Source organism: Myodes glareolus, chromosome 21 (genome assembly GCF_982192425.1).
Source record: "Myodes glareolus chromosome 21, mMyoGla1.1, whole genome shotgun sequence".
NCBI lineage: Eukaryota > Metazoa > Chordata > Mammalia > Rodentia > Cricetidae > Myodes > Myodes glareolus.
In genome coordinates, this window is record NC_142046.1 from 60,215,358 (window position 1) to 60,231,940 (window position 16,583).

The 16,583-nt window shown below is 39.3% G+C and overlaps 1 protein-coding gene across 1 annotated transcript in view; it reads left to right on the forward strand.

The window, feature by feature from the left end:
* Positions 1–1,678: 1,678 nt before the first annotated feature.
* The window catches only part of Ppp1r1c (protein phosphatase 1 regulatory inhibitor subunit 1C), a 106,411-nt gene continuing 91,506 nt past the window's right edge, over positions 1,679–16,583 (forward strand). The window contains exons 1-2 of the mRNA XM_048426028.3: positions 1,679–2,157; positions 3,905–3,965. Of these exons, the coding sequence (XP_048281985.3) occupies positions 2,077–2,157; positions 3,905–3,965 (142 nt within the window). The 5' untranslated portion in view covers positions 1,679–2,076. The remainder of the gene's footprint in view (positions 2,158–3,904; positions 3,966–16,583) is intronic.

The window sequence follows — 16,583 nt, forward strand, 5'->3', positions numbered from 1 at the left end:
TTAGGGCTGAGATCAACTGAACTTCACAGAAAAAAACGTTCTCTCGTGGGCTGCATTGTTCATCTTGGTAAAGCAGAGCGAGGGTGCAGGTTTGGGGCTGCCAAGTACACGTTCTCGATGATTACCCAGCAAGTTCTGGACTCATTCCTCACTAAAAAGGCTGTCTGCTTTCCCACAGGCTCTAAAGTGATATCCAGAGAGGTGACTTCAGGAACGGTATTGATCTACAAAGGTTTCCTTCTCAGGTCTTCTGTAACTTCTGCCATAGGCTATTTTGAATGGTGAGTTTCCTTTCTCCTCTGAGAGATGAGTCCTTTACAAGATTTCTTGCTGTCAGCATTTTTCCCCTTTAAAATGACTTTCCCATCAGTATCTCCATTTGCTTTTTCTCTAGCGCATATAGGGAATGACTTGAATAATGTATATTACTTTTTATACACTTTACAGAACAGCTGTATGATTAAATCATTGATGTGTGTTTCTGTTTTAGAAAACAGACCTTCAAAATAAAGGGAACTTCATTTTTAAATACCTACAATTTTATACAGTATCAAAATGCATTTGATGAATCTGAAAGCTACATTCTTAAAGGAAGTAGTCACCAAATCACACCTTTCAAACAGAAAAGTAAAGAACCGAAGTTCCTTTTTCCATCGCGGTAGGCTCATTTCCAGGCTTCCTTCAATAAGCAGTGGCTGGCTGGGTGGTGGTGGCGCACGCCTTTAATCCCAGCACTCAGGAGGCAGAGGCAGGCGGATCTCTGTGAGGTCGAGGTCAGTCTGGTCTACATAGTGAGTTCCAGGTCAACCACTGTTTTCACAGAAAAACCCTGTCTCGAAAAACAAACAACAGCAATAAAAGCAAAATAGAGCAAAAAAATAAAACAAACAGAAAAGAATGAATTCTGTGAAGCTGAATTATGGTTGCCTACTGTTGATATTACTGAATTACTGAGATGACCAGGTCAGTGTCTTCTGTGATCCTAGTCACCTGACTCATCATCTTTCTGAAGATGATCCTCAAATCTTCATCTTTGCATCCAGTCCCATAATTGACAACAAGCCATAGTGTCAGACATTACTGGCTTTTCACTAGTGTTTTCCACTCATTCCTGGATTCTTCCAAGAAAGAGGATGTAACTGACTCCTTCAGAAATAAAATAAAGGCCACTGAAATAGCAGTGACTTCCAAGCTGTTTGCTAAATTTAGCTGCCCAGTGCTTTCTACTCATTTTAAAACCATGAACTCTAATTACGGTATGTTAGAACAGAATGGGACCATAAAGGTCATCTAATCTAACCACCCCCCATTTTCCCACTGAAAGTGTGGGGGCCTAGACATATGCTGTGATCTCCTTCAGGCCACAATGCTTATTAACAGTGGAACTTGAGCTAAGATCTGCTCAGCCCTGTGGCAGGGCTAGCCTAACCAGATCTTGAAGCACAAATACAGCTGATTTTACTGGCTGTGGTTTACTGTTGATAGCCGTTCATCGATGTGGTGGTCGAGTGTGAAGTAGCAGAGGTGTCTGACTTGTAAGTTGCTACAAAGAAATGACATGATTCTATAAGCAGGCCCTGCCCCACCCCCCTGCTCTAAAAACTTCCTGCTTTATGTTAATCAATAATGAATGACCCATCCCTGTAATGCTCAAGGGAGCTTAGGCTGCACTTTTGAGCGGCCGGTTAGTAATGTACAGTGGATAGAGCCTTTCTTTTAAATCCCAGGGCAGCGGGTCCTTCAAGGCTGGCACTGCAATTTCAATTAGCCGCTGAGTGAAAGCTTGGCATGTGTATTAGTGAGCAGGGACACAATTAGCTTATTCTTCCTTTCCCAATTGTGTTGAGAGGATTCAGAAGATTGGTGGGGGATCAGGCAAGCCAGGCATCACTGGATATTGAAGAAGGGAGTTGCTCAAATCTCGACATCTTCACTTGCGCAGGCTGGAATTACAGAGATTTATTACCAAGCACCGTGTGTGTGGCTAGGTGAAGCGTGCCCCAGGAACACTCCGGATCCCACTTGGGTTTTGTCTTTGTGAGTGCTTCACCACCCTGTCTTATTCTCATCGCTAACATGGAGCCCAACAGCCCCAAAAAGATACAGTTTGCTGTGCCTTTATTCCAGAGTCAGATTGCTCCAGAGGCAGCAGAACAGGTAAGGGGGAGTGGAACGGGAATGGTTCCAGGGTGATGGGCAGGAAGGGCAAGCATTCTTACTAGGTGAAAGGGTCTCTGCTTTCTGCATTTGCCTAATTTTGTGACTTTCAGAGAGAGGAAGTGGGTCTGCTCTTGTACTTGTGTTTGGGTTGTACTGGGGAATGTCTGGCTAAGATTTTAGCATCACTTCATTCTATATAAAATAAACATCCATGTGTTAGACATTCTGGTCTGAAGCAATATGTGCTGGCTTTTCTTCTTAAAGTAACAGTTTCAACATTTAGAGAAACTTTGAAAACATTACCAAAACTTAGCACTCTTTTATTTTGTTACTTAGAAAATAAGAAGTAATGTAGAAATTAAAGTAATAAATCCTAGACTAATTTAATATTGCAGGCTGCATTTTATGAGTTTTTATTGTGTATCCCCAGTCATAGTTGTGTGTTGTATATGAGCCATGGATATGAAAAATGCTCTATTACTTTTTCCTAGGTTCCTTTTTTATGTCTGACATTGGTTTCTAACTGTACCATGTTCATGTTTACTTAGACTCTGGGTGCAATGGACCCACTTAAAAGATATTCTGTGGCAAAGAAAATAATGGGAACGCCGATCTAATTCATTAGTCACTTAGAACCCAGAGGACCCCTGAATCCTCTCCCAAATAGTTGGTACAAAGTCCTACAATACGTACTGCCTCTGGAGTCTTACTTTATATGATGCTTCCACAATAGACCCACCCAGATTCAGACCAGATACACATAACCTGGCAGATCTGTTTACTGAACTGAACATGGCTTCCATCTTGAACAACACCATTTGTATACTTTATCCTTTATCCTACTGACAAGTATTCTGGGAGTTTAACAATGAGCTCATACTGCATGAATAAAGACTATCTGAAGCAAGAGAGTCTAGTCATACTATGTTCCTATGATTCCTATCACAAGGGGGCAAATCTGCCCGGTCTTAGTTTCAGTTGAGTATATATATTCTCTTTTCTTCTTCTACACTTTTTTTTAGTACCTTTACTTATTTATCTACAATAGTACACAATATATGATATATCCTAGCCATATCTACCTCAGCTCTCCCCTCCTGTTTCTTTAACACCGATTGCACGCCCTCTCACTTTCGTATTCTCTCCCTTTTATTCTTTCTAACCCACTGATTCCAGTTAGCACTGCCTAAAGGAATTAAAACACGTATTCTTATGAGATCCTTATTTTTGGTTGACCTGCCAATTTGATCTAAATATTAAGTTAGAAAGTAGAAAGTTAATCAGACAAATTGAAATCTAAAACTTACATTGTCAATTTAATTACAGCCCGTAAGAGAAATTTGAGGCTTCTGAGTTTCTTTTGCCTCATTTCGATAAGAGCAAGGGATGATGATGTCATTGCCCTTGTCACGGTGGCTTTACTAGTCACTTAAATCGTAAGTCATTTCTGGACTTTACAGTATATTAATCTCAGCTGCATAGTTTGATGATATACAACTATTATTATTATTATTTCCTTTGAAAATGTAACTTTTTGGTCAAAAAAGGTATCAGTAATATCTGGCAGTTCTAACTTGCTTTCTGTGCTCTGAAATATATAGTGATTATATGCTATGTTCTTTCTAGAAGTTTCTTCATGTGTGCTGGGGAAAGAGGAGGGCAGGCAGGCTTGCAAGCTGTAGAATCAATGAAGAGAAGTGTCTGATTCTCACACTGACATCAGCTGTGTCTTTGTTGTTTACAGATCAGGAAAAGAAGACCCACACCAGCATCCCTTGTGATACTCAATGAACATAATCCCCCAGGTAAGCAGGCATGATGTCTTTACTATTGATGAGATGGAACAGGACTGTCTAAGGAGGACCAAAGGGCATGGCCCTGGTGATAAGCTCCAGTTTAGGGTTGCAGTTAGATAAAAGGGATCATAAACAAAATCAGAAATAAACATCATCAGCCTACCTTTCTTCCAGAATGATACACTGGTAACAACATGTTTTATCAGCATTGGTTGCTGCGAGTTTATATGGAACCTGGTCCAGGTCTTATTAATGAAGCTGATAAAATGTTGCTTAATTAGGTTTCAAGGTTCAAGCCTTGGAAATGATTATATTTTTGCAGAGTGTGATTTTACTTGTGGTACGGGAAGGGTGACATGCCAGCATTGACTGCAGCCTCGCTGCTGACGTCATCTCTGAATGCTGCAATTGACAAGCAACCGGATCAGTTTTCAGCACTGCCCATTTGAGAGCCATTCTGGATGCTTGCAGCCATTTGTCGAGGTTTTAGTTTCCATTTCCTGTAAAAAGTAAAACTGCATTATTGGTTTCGATAAAGAGCCATGATCTGCGATACACGAACAGAAGTTCACTTCCTGCGTGGAGTGACTTTCCCCTTCATTTACTGGCAGCCCCTGGAAATACAAGCAGACCGGGAGAGGTCATTAATACGTAACCCAGCAGATCACATTGTTGTTGTTGTTGTTGTTCGCTCATTCGTTTGTTTGGTTGTTGCTGTAAACAAAGGAGGCCTAAAAGTTTGAATAATGGAAACACAGTATGTCTGTTTATGAGTCCTGAATGATTTGCTCTAGGAATGGCACAATGAAATAGTCCTTGACTTTTCTGGAATCTTCCTAATTAGAGAAACACACAAAAGCAAAGAAAAATTCTCATAGGATATTTATTATTGTGCCTACAGACAGGGAAATTAGCAGCTCAATAGAAATAAGTTGTTTCCGCTGAGAACAAAGCGTTATAATTCGGTCATTAACCACTGAATGCACGGCATCTTAAAATCATTATCAGATATATCACCTCAGTTAATGAGTGCTAACTTACATGTAGGTGAATAAGAGGTTCAAATGATGTGTATGGGCATGTTTATAGCTTACAAATAAACACGTTTGTAAATTCGATGACTACATCTTTTCAATGTTTAAGTGATGTTACAGCAATTTTCAATCCATACCTTGCTCATAATGGCAAACATTTCCATAATACCCTGGGATTTGCCTCCTGATAGAATAATGACCAGCTTGGCTCGTAGGTATTCTTCGAACTACTAGATATTAGCTATCGGAGTTCTTTAGCTGTTCTAACCATCTCTACATAGTAAGGTCATGCTACTGGCCTTTGTAGCTCTCATTTAAAACTGGACACAGCAACTGATAAGTCTTGAACGCTAACTAGGAACCATTTTACATAATAGGAGATGTGAGAGAGGTGAAGTGGCTTTTGTAACATTAGTCCACTAGAAATGGCCAGCTGCAAAGACAAACTCAGGCAGTTCTGACCCCAGAGCTCACGCCTTCCCTATAGCCTGACACTTGCCGTGAGCATTGGTTTCCCATTGCACAGAACAGACTCTTTCAGGTCCTACAACAGGGCAAGCCCAGCATTTATGCGACTTAGTCTGGAGTGCTTACTTCAGCAGATGAAAAACCATATTTGTTATCTCAGGGGAGGACTTTGTTTTGACCTAGTAAGCTTGTTCTTAGGAGACAACCAGCAATTCCCTATCTCCCTTGTTGGCCTTGCCCTCTTTGTGGTTGTGAGTACCAATGGAGAGAAACTAGCTGTGAACAGATTCTAACACGGAGCTGTGTCATCTTGGAGACATTATCTACCTGTATCTTCATCCTTCCTTGTGGAAAGCCTGGCTGTGTGTAGTACTGGCATCAATGTGCATGTGAACCATGTTTAGAGTGGGTGATGGATTCTGCAGAAAAAGCCATAGATCTAAGACGTTTCCTAGTAGAAATGATATAATCCAATATCTGTATGTACTGAGGAAAGAACTTGAAGTCAGATTCCCCAGACAGATGATGAAATGCAACCGAACTTGACTTCTGGTCTTCATTAGCTCTATAATGCCGGGTAAGGACATCTCCAAGCTTTATTTTGTCGTGGATCAGACACATATGATAATGCCCATTTCTTACACTTCATGAGCTTTTTTAATGACCAGATGACTTAACATGGATGTACATTAAAAACTGCAAAACAAATATTAAGTAAGGATCACTGTTAACTGATGTATTCTAGAACTCATAGTTTGTATGCCATACTTAAGATTCATTACAACAAGCACACAAGTTTAATGCTCACATCTTCCCTGAGAATTTCTGTCTTATTCAACAATTCTTCGTTACACACATCTGGCTACTGGCAAAGTATTTCCTAAGAGCTTCTACCTTTGCAAAGCAGCAGCTTCTTCTGGTGCAACTTTAAATACTGGCAGTCGGGGGAAAGACTTAACCATTCTCAATTTGCTGAAGTAGCCCATTGGAGAGTTGTAGAATCATATACCATTAATACTGCTTAAGATTCAAATCCCTTGAAAATGTTTCTTTATGATAAATAAATAAAACAAAGAAAGTTAATTTTTAATTATTTATAGTTGTTTTATCTGGGTGTGGAAATCCTAGCACTTAGGAAGCTGGATAGGATTGCCTCAAGTCACTGCTGTCTTGAGCTACGTAAGGTGTCCCTGGCCAACCTCAGTTATAGTAAGAAAAAGTTGTCTTTAAGACCAGAACAAAACTTTTAACAGTGTGACATTATTGACTTGCAACCAGGATTAAAGAAAAGACAAAGTTTTCTGTTGGTATTGTTATTTCACATTTTAGGTATTAACACAATTACTAAATTATGAAAGAGTATTTAAAAGAATAGCTTAATTTTAGATTTCCGCATACGTACTTATTCTTTGCACTGACCTTCATCAGAACCGGAGAGTAGAGCTTATGATACTTTATCTGGGCGTTGGACCAGTTGTTTCCTTTGCTCCCTGCTCTGCATGTGACGTTCTAGCTACACAGAGAAGACAGACACCCAGTTGGTCAACTGCCAGGGCAGCACACTATACCTTCAGTTCTTCCCTAACAAATAAGCTAGAATTGCCCCCAGCAGAAACTCTATGAAATAGGCACACAGCTCTTAAGGCTATATTACCCTTTAACATTGATCAGCAAATAACTCAAAATCACAGGAATGAGACAGGCTCATAGTAAAAGTGTCTTTATTGTAGAAAAGGAAGAATCCAAAGTGCTTGCATCCAGAAAGAACTGTGAGCAGTCAGGAGGTAGTAACAAGATACCAGAAGCATAAGATCTGGGCTTAGGGAATCATCAAGGACGAATGTCTCCTTTTCCCTGCCGTCTCGGGCCAGAAGCTTGAATACCTTCGGAAGAAACTGCTTCTCTCTCTTTAGTTTCTGTTCCTCTCCTGTTTGAGCTCACCAGTCTCTCTGAAGTTGTATCTTAGGGTCTCACCATCTGTTCTTACAGCAAATGCAGTTAGCTTTTACTCTTCTGTAATCTGCAGTCAACTGGTCGGGTCCTTAGAGCTCTATCTTGATCCACACATAAAGTATCTTAATGCAGCAATAATTGACAGCTGCCTTTTTAAATTTATTCCATCCCATATGTGGATTTTTCTTGAACATTTCATGTCTTTAAACAGACATAAAACTGTTTAAATTTTTGGCTATGGGAATGTTATGATTTGGATGTTAAATTTCCCTAATGTCCTAACATACTTAAATCTTGACCATTAGCCTGTGGCATTGCTGAGTTATGGTGGAATCTTTTGAAAGTAGGGTCTCCTGGCAAAAAGCAGGGGTAAGAGGCAATGGCAAGTCCTTACTATGATGTCTTACCCTAACAGAAACTCAAAATCATGTTAAAGCTCTGGATGAAAATGAATCTCTACTCACAGCAACAGAAAACTGATTAATACACAAAATTAGAATTTGAGAGTCAGGAAAAGAGAAACCGAGAAAATGCTTCTATCCTCACCTCTCATTCCAGAAGGACATAAATCATCTCAGCTCCCCGAGACGGGCTCCACTTTATGCACCTCAGAGAAAACTACACAATTATATCTGGATTTCAGATTCAAGTCTAATAATTTTAGAGGTTAAAAAAGTAGCTTCTTATGCCAAAGTTGGATGTAATTTCTCTAACTGACAATAAATCTTCACTTATTCTTTTCAATGCAAGTTGCTTTCACCTATTTAAATATATAAAACAATTCTTTATTGTTATTTTCTACATCCAAAATCCATTTCCCAGAACCACTGAGGGCTTTAGTGAACTCTTTCCAAATTCTCCTCAATCTCTGCATTTTGAGCCCAGAGCTGGACATCGTCTTCCAGTAAAAAGCCAGTCTAGACCAGGCACCGTGCAGGCTCCATGCATATTAAGGTTTGTGGCACCCATTCTTTTCCACTTACTGTTAAGCACAGGCTGTATGGTTACAATTATATTTAATGGACCTTGGGCCTATTAAACATGATTGAGCTATAAGCAGTCTGAAGCTAAGTGCAGCTTTAGGTAAGGACCCAAGTCTCTAAAAGGTTATACTACATCTAAAACCCTGACTGGATGTACAGCGTAAAATGATTTGGAAGGGTATTTATTGAATTACTACCAAGTCAAATTTGAGAGCAGTTGGCTTTCTCTTTACCCCCCAAAGGAATCTTAGAAATAGGAACTAACATGAAAAGATATTATCATCTGCCTTAGGATCCTAAACATTAGTTAATATGAAACTCTTGAGCTGCCGTATTCACGATCACGTCATCTCCTTTCAATCTTGAGTGTAAGTTGAGAAATCTGCAAGCTGCAAAGAAAGCCAGTGGCACTCTGTATACCACGAAAGGTGGCTTGCAACCAGGACACACGTGGCATTCTGTGTACCCCAGAAGGTGGCTTGCAACCAGGACACACGTGGCATTCTGTATACCCCAGAAGGTGGCTTGCAACCAGGACACACGTGGCATTCTGTATACCCTAGAAGGTGGCTTGCAAACAGGACACACGTTTTATGGTTCTGAAACTGTTATGTAATGAGATTTTTATTATTATTATTGATTTTTTATTGAGCTCTACCTTTTCCTCTGCTCCCTTCCCTGCCTCTCCCCTCCCCTTCAACCCTCTCTCAAGGCCCCCATGCTTCCAATTTACTCAGGAGAGCTTGTCTTTTTCTACTTCCCATGTAGATTAGATCTATGTAAGTCACTCTTAGTGTCCTCATTGTTGTCTAGGTTCTATGGAATTGTGAATTGTATGCTGGTTTTCTTTGCTTTATGTTTAAAAACCACTTATGAGTGAGTACATGTGATAATTTTTTTTTCTGGGCCTGGGTTACCTCACTCAAAATGATGTTTTCTAGCTCCATCCATTTGCCTGCAAAATTCAAGATGTCATTATTTCTTCTGCTGTGTAGTACTCCATTTTGTAAATGTACCACATTTTCTTTATCCATTCTTCGGTCAAGGGACATTTAGGTTGTTTCCATACTGAGACTTTGAAAAGTTCCATACGTAGAATCCTTAGCTAGAAAACACGCTGTCATCCAAATACAAAGGACTCCTAGGAATTTCGGATGATTTCTCATGAGCCTCCGTGTTCAGAATGAACGGAAAGCTTCGCAGCATCACCTGAACGTTGTAGTTATTCTCTGTGTCACGAGTCACACGAGTGAAGCTTTCCATGGCAACCCTGCTGTTTCTTCAAAATGAACGGCTGTGTAGTCAGAAGACCACACCATGACTGGGTGCTCCAGCGAGACAACGAGGGTTTTCCTAGGAACTTAGCTATCTGAGCAAGATCTAATACCAGGTTCAGAGGTGACATTCATCTCCAAGGCCTTCGCGCCAGCTGTGTTCAAACACAGTTATCTCCACGGCACACACGGGAGCTTCCGTTCTAAATTTTCTCACCTTCTTCGGCAATGCGATTTTATCCTGATCCATAATCTCCACTGATTGCTCAGAAATTACTGTGCCGTATCACAATTGACTCCAGCCAAGAGCCCAAACCCGATGTTTGAAGACCACTCAAGAGTTACCTGATACTAATTCCTAAGGAAATGTCAGAAAAGTCCATGTTTTTTTTCCTTTCTTCAACATTTATTTTTATGCACTACTGGGTGTCACGCCACGTGGAAAGATTTAAAGACAAATGATGTCTGTTGATTTCAGGATCATCCGGCGTGCAGCTGATTGACTTCCATGGGCGTCATTATTCAGCCCGCACAGCCAAATTGCACACTCAAAGGGAAAGGCTGAGTCAAAGGCAGACTCTTACTCCTCATAATAACAGGGTGTATTACAGTGTAAGTGTTCAGATAAATATAATACTCAAACAAAAATAAAATGAAATTATAAGTAATAAAAAGAAATATTTCAACTTTATTTTGACAGAATGATGCTTTTTACTGATTTTGAAGAGCACACACATTTATCTTTTACATGGAGTTTAAAATATAATTAGTGAAATATGATAATGACTATTGGCTGGATTGATATCTCTGTTCTGGTGTCTATTTCTCTACTTGTGGCTTGAAGCAGATGAAAACACCTATAGAAGAGACTACACATCTTAGAGATGCCTGGCCTTGGAGTGGGCCTGGCTTGAGTTTCAGCATTGTCAGATTTCCAGTGCTGCTTCACTGGTCACTGCTGAGAAAGCTTGAGGTGTCGTGGTCGTTAGTAAAGAATGACTGCTGTTGTGAGTCCTCTTAGGCAGTCAGAAACAGTCCCCAAAGATAGTATCTCCTGCAGAAGAGAAATCGAATGCCTCAAATTCTACCAGACGTGTACATAGCCGTAGAATTGTTAGATCACTATATTGCCGTATTGCCTCAACTGTGTGTGTCTTTGTTGGCAAATATAAGTCGCACAGAATAGAATTTGAGTTCTTAAGAACTGTTTTTTTTTTAAAATAAGCTGTCTACTGTTGTCTATAACAATATCAAAATGGTTAGAAGCAATAATCATATTTCTAACAGATTTTTGTTTAACCCTAAATGAACTATGTACTTTAATAGAATGAAAAAAGGGAATCAAGTGTTAATTATAAAAAGTTCTTTAAAGACATCTCTGAAAGCCTCTGCTGGCTCATTGTAATTTAATTCCATTTGTTCTGACTTCCCTTCATAGATCATCCACTGCCTATAGTGTGACAGCGTTTTTTCTTAGATTCCTTAAAGTGATTCCTCTAAGCCAACTTTTTAAGAATGAATCTAGACTGACTCATTTCTTTCCTTTGGAGACTGGATCGCAAACAGCCCAGGCTGTCCTCAAACTCATGATGTAGCCAAAGAGTAAACCAAACTTCATCTTCTTTAATATATTCTTTTTTATTACTCTATTTTTATTTTATATGATGGGTGTTTTCCCTGCATCTATGTCTGTGTGATGATGTCAGATATTGGAATTGCAGACCGTTGTGAGCTGTCATGTGGGTGCTCAGAACTGAACCCAGGTCCTCTAGAAAAGCAGTCAGTGCTCTTAACCACTGAGCCATTCCTCCAGCCTGACTGACTCAATTGTATAAATCATTCTCCATCATTTCCGCCAATTTCTCCTATTTAAACTTCAACACAAGACTCACTTACATTTCAAAAGTTCACCTGTCCAATTGGGTCTATTATTTGTCATGTTATTTTAACACCTTCCTCCCACCCACTATAGAACCTTTTACGATTCTATATATACTATACTTATACTTATACTATATACCTAATTCAGTAAATATTCATCACTCAGTCTCTAGTTTCAAATCCTCTGAGGACATGTAGTCTGGATAGCAGAGGCAAGTGTGTTTGGGTGGAAAAAAAATTAGTTACAAGAATAAAAGCCAAAATTGCTGAAACTGTGATAAAATGAGTTCTGGCTATGGAATAGAAGCATTTATTTGTTATATCCATTTTTTTCTGGGAAGCATATGCTTGATTTCTTTTAGTCATCTAGTTTTAAATGTTTAAGGATGAGGCTGAAACTAAACTTTATTGTTCATTCTAAATCACTTATACAGTAGATGTTAAATGCTGACAAGCTAGTAAATTTGCATCGCCCTCTGAAAATCCTCAAATTTGTTACAAACCGTTTCCACATTTTAGAGAACACGTTACTCTCTAGGTGGAAAAATAGACTTGTCTCCATCATATGCTCATGGGGAAACTTGCGTGAGACATAGTCACAATTTGACATCACACATTTTGACAGTGAAGGAGACAGTACAGGACCAAGGAACGCATGGATGCAAAAACTGCAATATTTCACCTTGGTACAGAAATGTCTACAATAGGAACTTTTTGGACTGAATTTTAAGTTGCAAATAATCTATGGTTCTCATAAGAGGTGCTCAACTCATAGTAACCATTATTTTGATGATGCAAATGGGCAGAGGTAGGAGCAAAGGCTGAAATAGAGTACGAATCTCCGATGGAAGCTAGCTTGCTGGGTAACTACAAGGAACCTTTCTCAGAAGGTTCTGAGAAAGAACCTTCAAAACACTTAATTTCCTTCAATACCATTGTATTTTACTAAGTATTGCAGATAGTCATTTAGAGAAATGCTGGTGTGAGTCAATTAAATAAATAGACATCCATTTTTGTGTTTGTCTAGTTGTAGGCATGAATGACACCATTGTCAGGTTCCAGTATACTTAAAATTTCATATTCAGGTTCAAGTTTACATTGACAGATTTTTGTATGTTGAACCATTCCTGAATCTCTAGAATGAAGCCGACTTGATCATAGTGAATGATGGTTCTGATGTGCTCTTGGATTCGATTTGCCAGTATTTTATTTAGTATTTTTGCATCAATGTTCATGGATGAGATTGGTCTGTAATTCTCTTTCTTAGTAATGTCTTTATGTGGTTTGGGTATCAGGGTAATGATAGCCTCAAAAAAAGAGTTTGGTAATGTTCCTTCTGCTTCAATTTTGTGGAACAATTTGAGGAGTATTGGTATTAGTTCTTTGAAAATCCTGTAGAATTCTGAACTGAAACCATCTGCTCCTGCCTGGGCTTTTTTTGGTTGGAAGACTTAAGACTTAAATTGCTAACAGATCATTTAAATTGCTTCAAGTTGATGGTCAAGTCCAACAAATTATAGAACTAGTGGACCTATGATGGTGACAGGGTCTTGGGGGTTGACGTGGGGTTGGGATCTAGCCAAGCTGGAAAGTTTATTGAAAAGTATGACTTTCAATGTCTTTGCGGGAGATTGCTCAGAAACCAGCCTTCAAGGCTTGAGATTTTTCTAACTTTTTATCTGTTTCTACATAGGGATCTTAGAGAGGCGCAGGAATAAACTCCAGCCATAGTTTAGCAGCAGAGAGTACCAGGGGCTAAAACTGAAGAATTTTATTTTTTACTTTATTTTAGGTTGAAATGAGAACTGTAGTTTACCTGAAGAACATAAGATCCTTTCAAGTCTTTTAAATCAGATCAGCCTACAAGGGAAATGAAATAAATACAAATTTTAGAGTCACTAGAAGATGCCTTCCTTTATAGTCTGCATTGCATTGAAGTTGCTGCTCTATCTCCTGAGACACAATATTCTAGCAACACACATTCTTTTGAGATCTTGGAGACGCATTCTGCAAGGGCTCGGGAAGTGACCAGTGAAAGCCAGTCCCAAAGCATGTGTCCAAACTGTGACAACTTCACTGATTCCTCCCAGTCTATACATTGTCCCTTTAGATCTTCCCTAACCTTCAGGGGATCTCAGCATACTCTAGAATGCTATATCTCTATCTGCACGTTTTTCTGTATCATTTACATAGCTGTATGAGACTTTATATTATTCAGAATAAGTTGAATCAGGAACAATGAGGGACAAACAATGCTATCTTGAAATGAAATTACCCCAATCTTCCAAGGGCAATGTATTGAAAATCTGATTTAATATGATTACAATAGACTTAGCAATAATACTAAAAGAAATTACCGCTGGAGATAAAACAGGAAATTAGCACTTTCTATTTCCTCTATTCTCTGGTAGCAATTTCTTATCATTATGGGAAATAGTTTTCAGAATCTTATTCTCCATATATGAAGGTGTATTGCCTTGTTTGCATATGTGAGGGCTTGGAGAAAGGAAAGAGAAGGGGGAAATGCTGTAATTAAAATACAGTCTCAAAAATAAACAAGAAGGCTATATATATGTGTGTGTATATATATGTATGTATGCATGTATTGACTATACAAATGAGAAGAATTAGGACAGTTAAAATGAAACCCAGTTTTAAAATAATTATTCTTAGTAATATAGATGTTTTTGTCATTCATTTTCCACCATATTGTTTGAGTCAGGGTCTCAAAAGTTGAAATTCACCCATTTATTAGCTGGGCCACTGTGCCCAAGGAGGTGCCTGTCTCTATCTCCTACACTCCAAGAATCATGGTTTTATGTTGGGTTCTGGGGATCCAAACTCAGTTACTCAGGCTACCAACAATTTATTCAACTGAATCCTCAGCATCCCCATGCAAAACCAAGTGTAGGTTTGCATGCTTCTGTAACCCCAGCACTGTGAGAGTTGGAGACAGAAGGACCCTCGAGGCTTGCTGGTTGTCAGACTAATTCCAGGGTCAGGTTCACAAGTACTGAGATTGCAGAACTGTGTCACCAAACCAAGGTCAGTAAGAGACTCTGTCTCAAGGGAACAAATCAGAGTATGCATGGCAGGCAGGACATCTGACATCTTTTGTCCTATGCACATCATGCCGAGTCTACTGTGCCAGCATAAACATGCACCACACATGCATACACCAAAACCCCACATATACCACACACACAATAATGGAAAAATGTAAAAAAAGAATTGAAAAATAAGCTGTGTTCTTTGTGAATCAGTACTGTTTTAGAATTATGTGTCTCATTTTAATGGTTCTCAAATTCCCATTTTCTTGATTGGTGGACATAATTATAACAGTATATGGAAAGTTCAGGCCTCCTAAAAGCGGTCCTCAGTCTTACACTCCCTTGAAGCACACACAACGATAGTCATGCCTCTGGCTTCATTGCTGGAATCAATGAGAAGCTTCAAAGTAACACTCCGGATCCTCGGCTCCTTCCTTCTGCTCTGTGAGGTTCTGGAAGACATAATTACATAATAGGTGATTGACTGTGGTGACTACTTTCATAATTCAGCTGTCACAAGCTCTAATTTATATCCCATCAATTACCATCCTAGCTTTTAATTAGTTATGATAAGGTATACAGGAACTGCTCGTGAAAAGCTGACATATTTCATCAGCACCTGCACATCGTCCTAATTTTGACTATTAAATGAGTCAGTCTTTTCTTCCCTAGTCTATAGAATCTTTGTTTCATAAATTGTTGACAATTATGTTAAAGCTGAAACATGATTTTAAAGAAAAAAAACAAAAAAGGAGGAAAAATAAATATGTTCAATTATGCTTATGCTTAATATTCTACTTTATTTTCTTTTCCATTTTGGGTGTTGGAAGAATATAAGAAGTCTGATCATTTTCCACATAGCAATTGCTACTGAAAATAAATTTCAGTATGTACACCGACGTTAGGTCCAGTAGGGACAGGCTGGGGCTGGCTGTGCTTCCTAATGCCCACTTAGACTATCCGCTCTTTCTCCATTATCGACTCTCGCCATTACCCACTTGCCCTTGGTGATTAAGGGTTTTCAAGAAATAACGCCAGCGACCCCGTGACCATCACATTTCAGTGAAGGAGAACAGCACAAATGGCTGGGCTGAAGTAGCTCATCTCAGATTCTACCACAGGTAATTTCACTTGGTAACGATCCCAGAGTTCCTGTTTCACTCAGCCCAGAAAGGGCCCTGGAGCCTAGGGCTGGCTGGAAACACTTTCAGTCTCGGTCCACAGTCGAAGCCATTGATTCCAAGTGCGTGCCAGCTGCACTCTTTACAGACACAGCGGCAGGATAAGGAACATAGGAAGACTGTAGTTTGAAGCACATTTAGGACATAAAGGACAAGACACGAACAAGCTAGTTTAAAAAGAAAACCGCCTACGTTCAAAGGTGAATTTAAAAGGTCTTCTAGGGATGTCTCTTGCTGTCGGTTTTTACGACTTGCAAAGCTACTTGTGTTGTGGTCCTTCCCCTCAACAGCTCTGTGCGCCCTGGCTCCACTGAAGGGATGGACTCTGCAGCGGTGAGCAATTGAAGGCCGGAGAGCTGGGGAGTTAGTACGTCTGAAGAGTAAACAGAGACCTCGAGTCAAGGTCATGGCTTTTCCCGTAGCATTTTTACCTTACATAAATATGCAACATCCAAAGACTCTTGTTATTTTATTTGTTATCCTCCTGCAATAGTAGTAAATTCCCCATTGTACCTTGGCTGCGTGAAATTTATTTTCATATAGTGTTTCAAAACTGTACTTATTTGTTTCAATCAGAATTTATTTTGAAGTAGGATTTTATACCTTTTTTGTGACTATTAATAAAATGAGGTCTTAAAGATTATTAACAGTGGAAATTTCACTATATGATAAAAACCCCACAATCAGATAAACAAAAAAAATAAATTCTGTTCATTGTCCATTCTTAGAGTGGAACCTTGATAGCTACTCATCTGTTCAGAACCTACATATCTAAAGACCTTTGAAAAATCATTGTCTTGGCT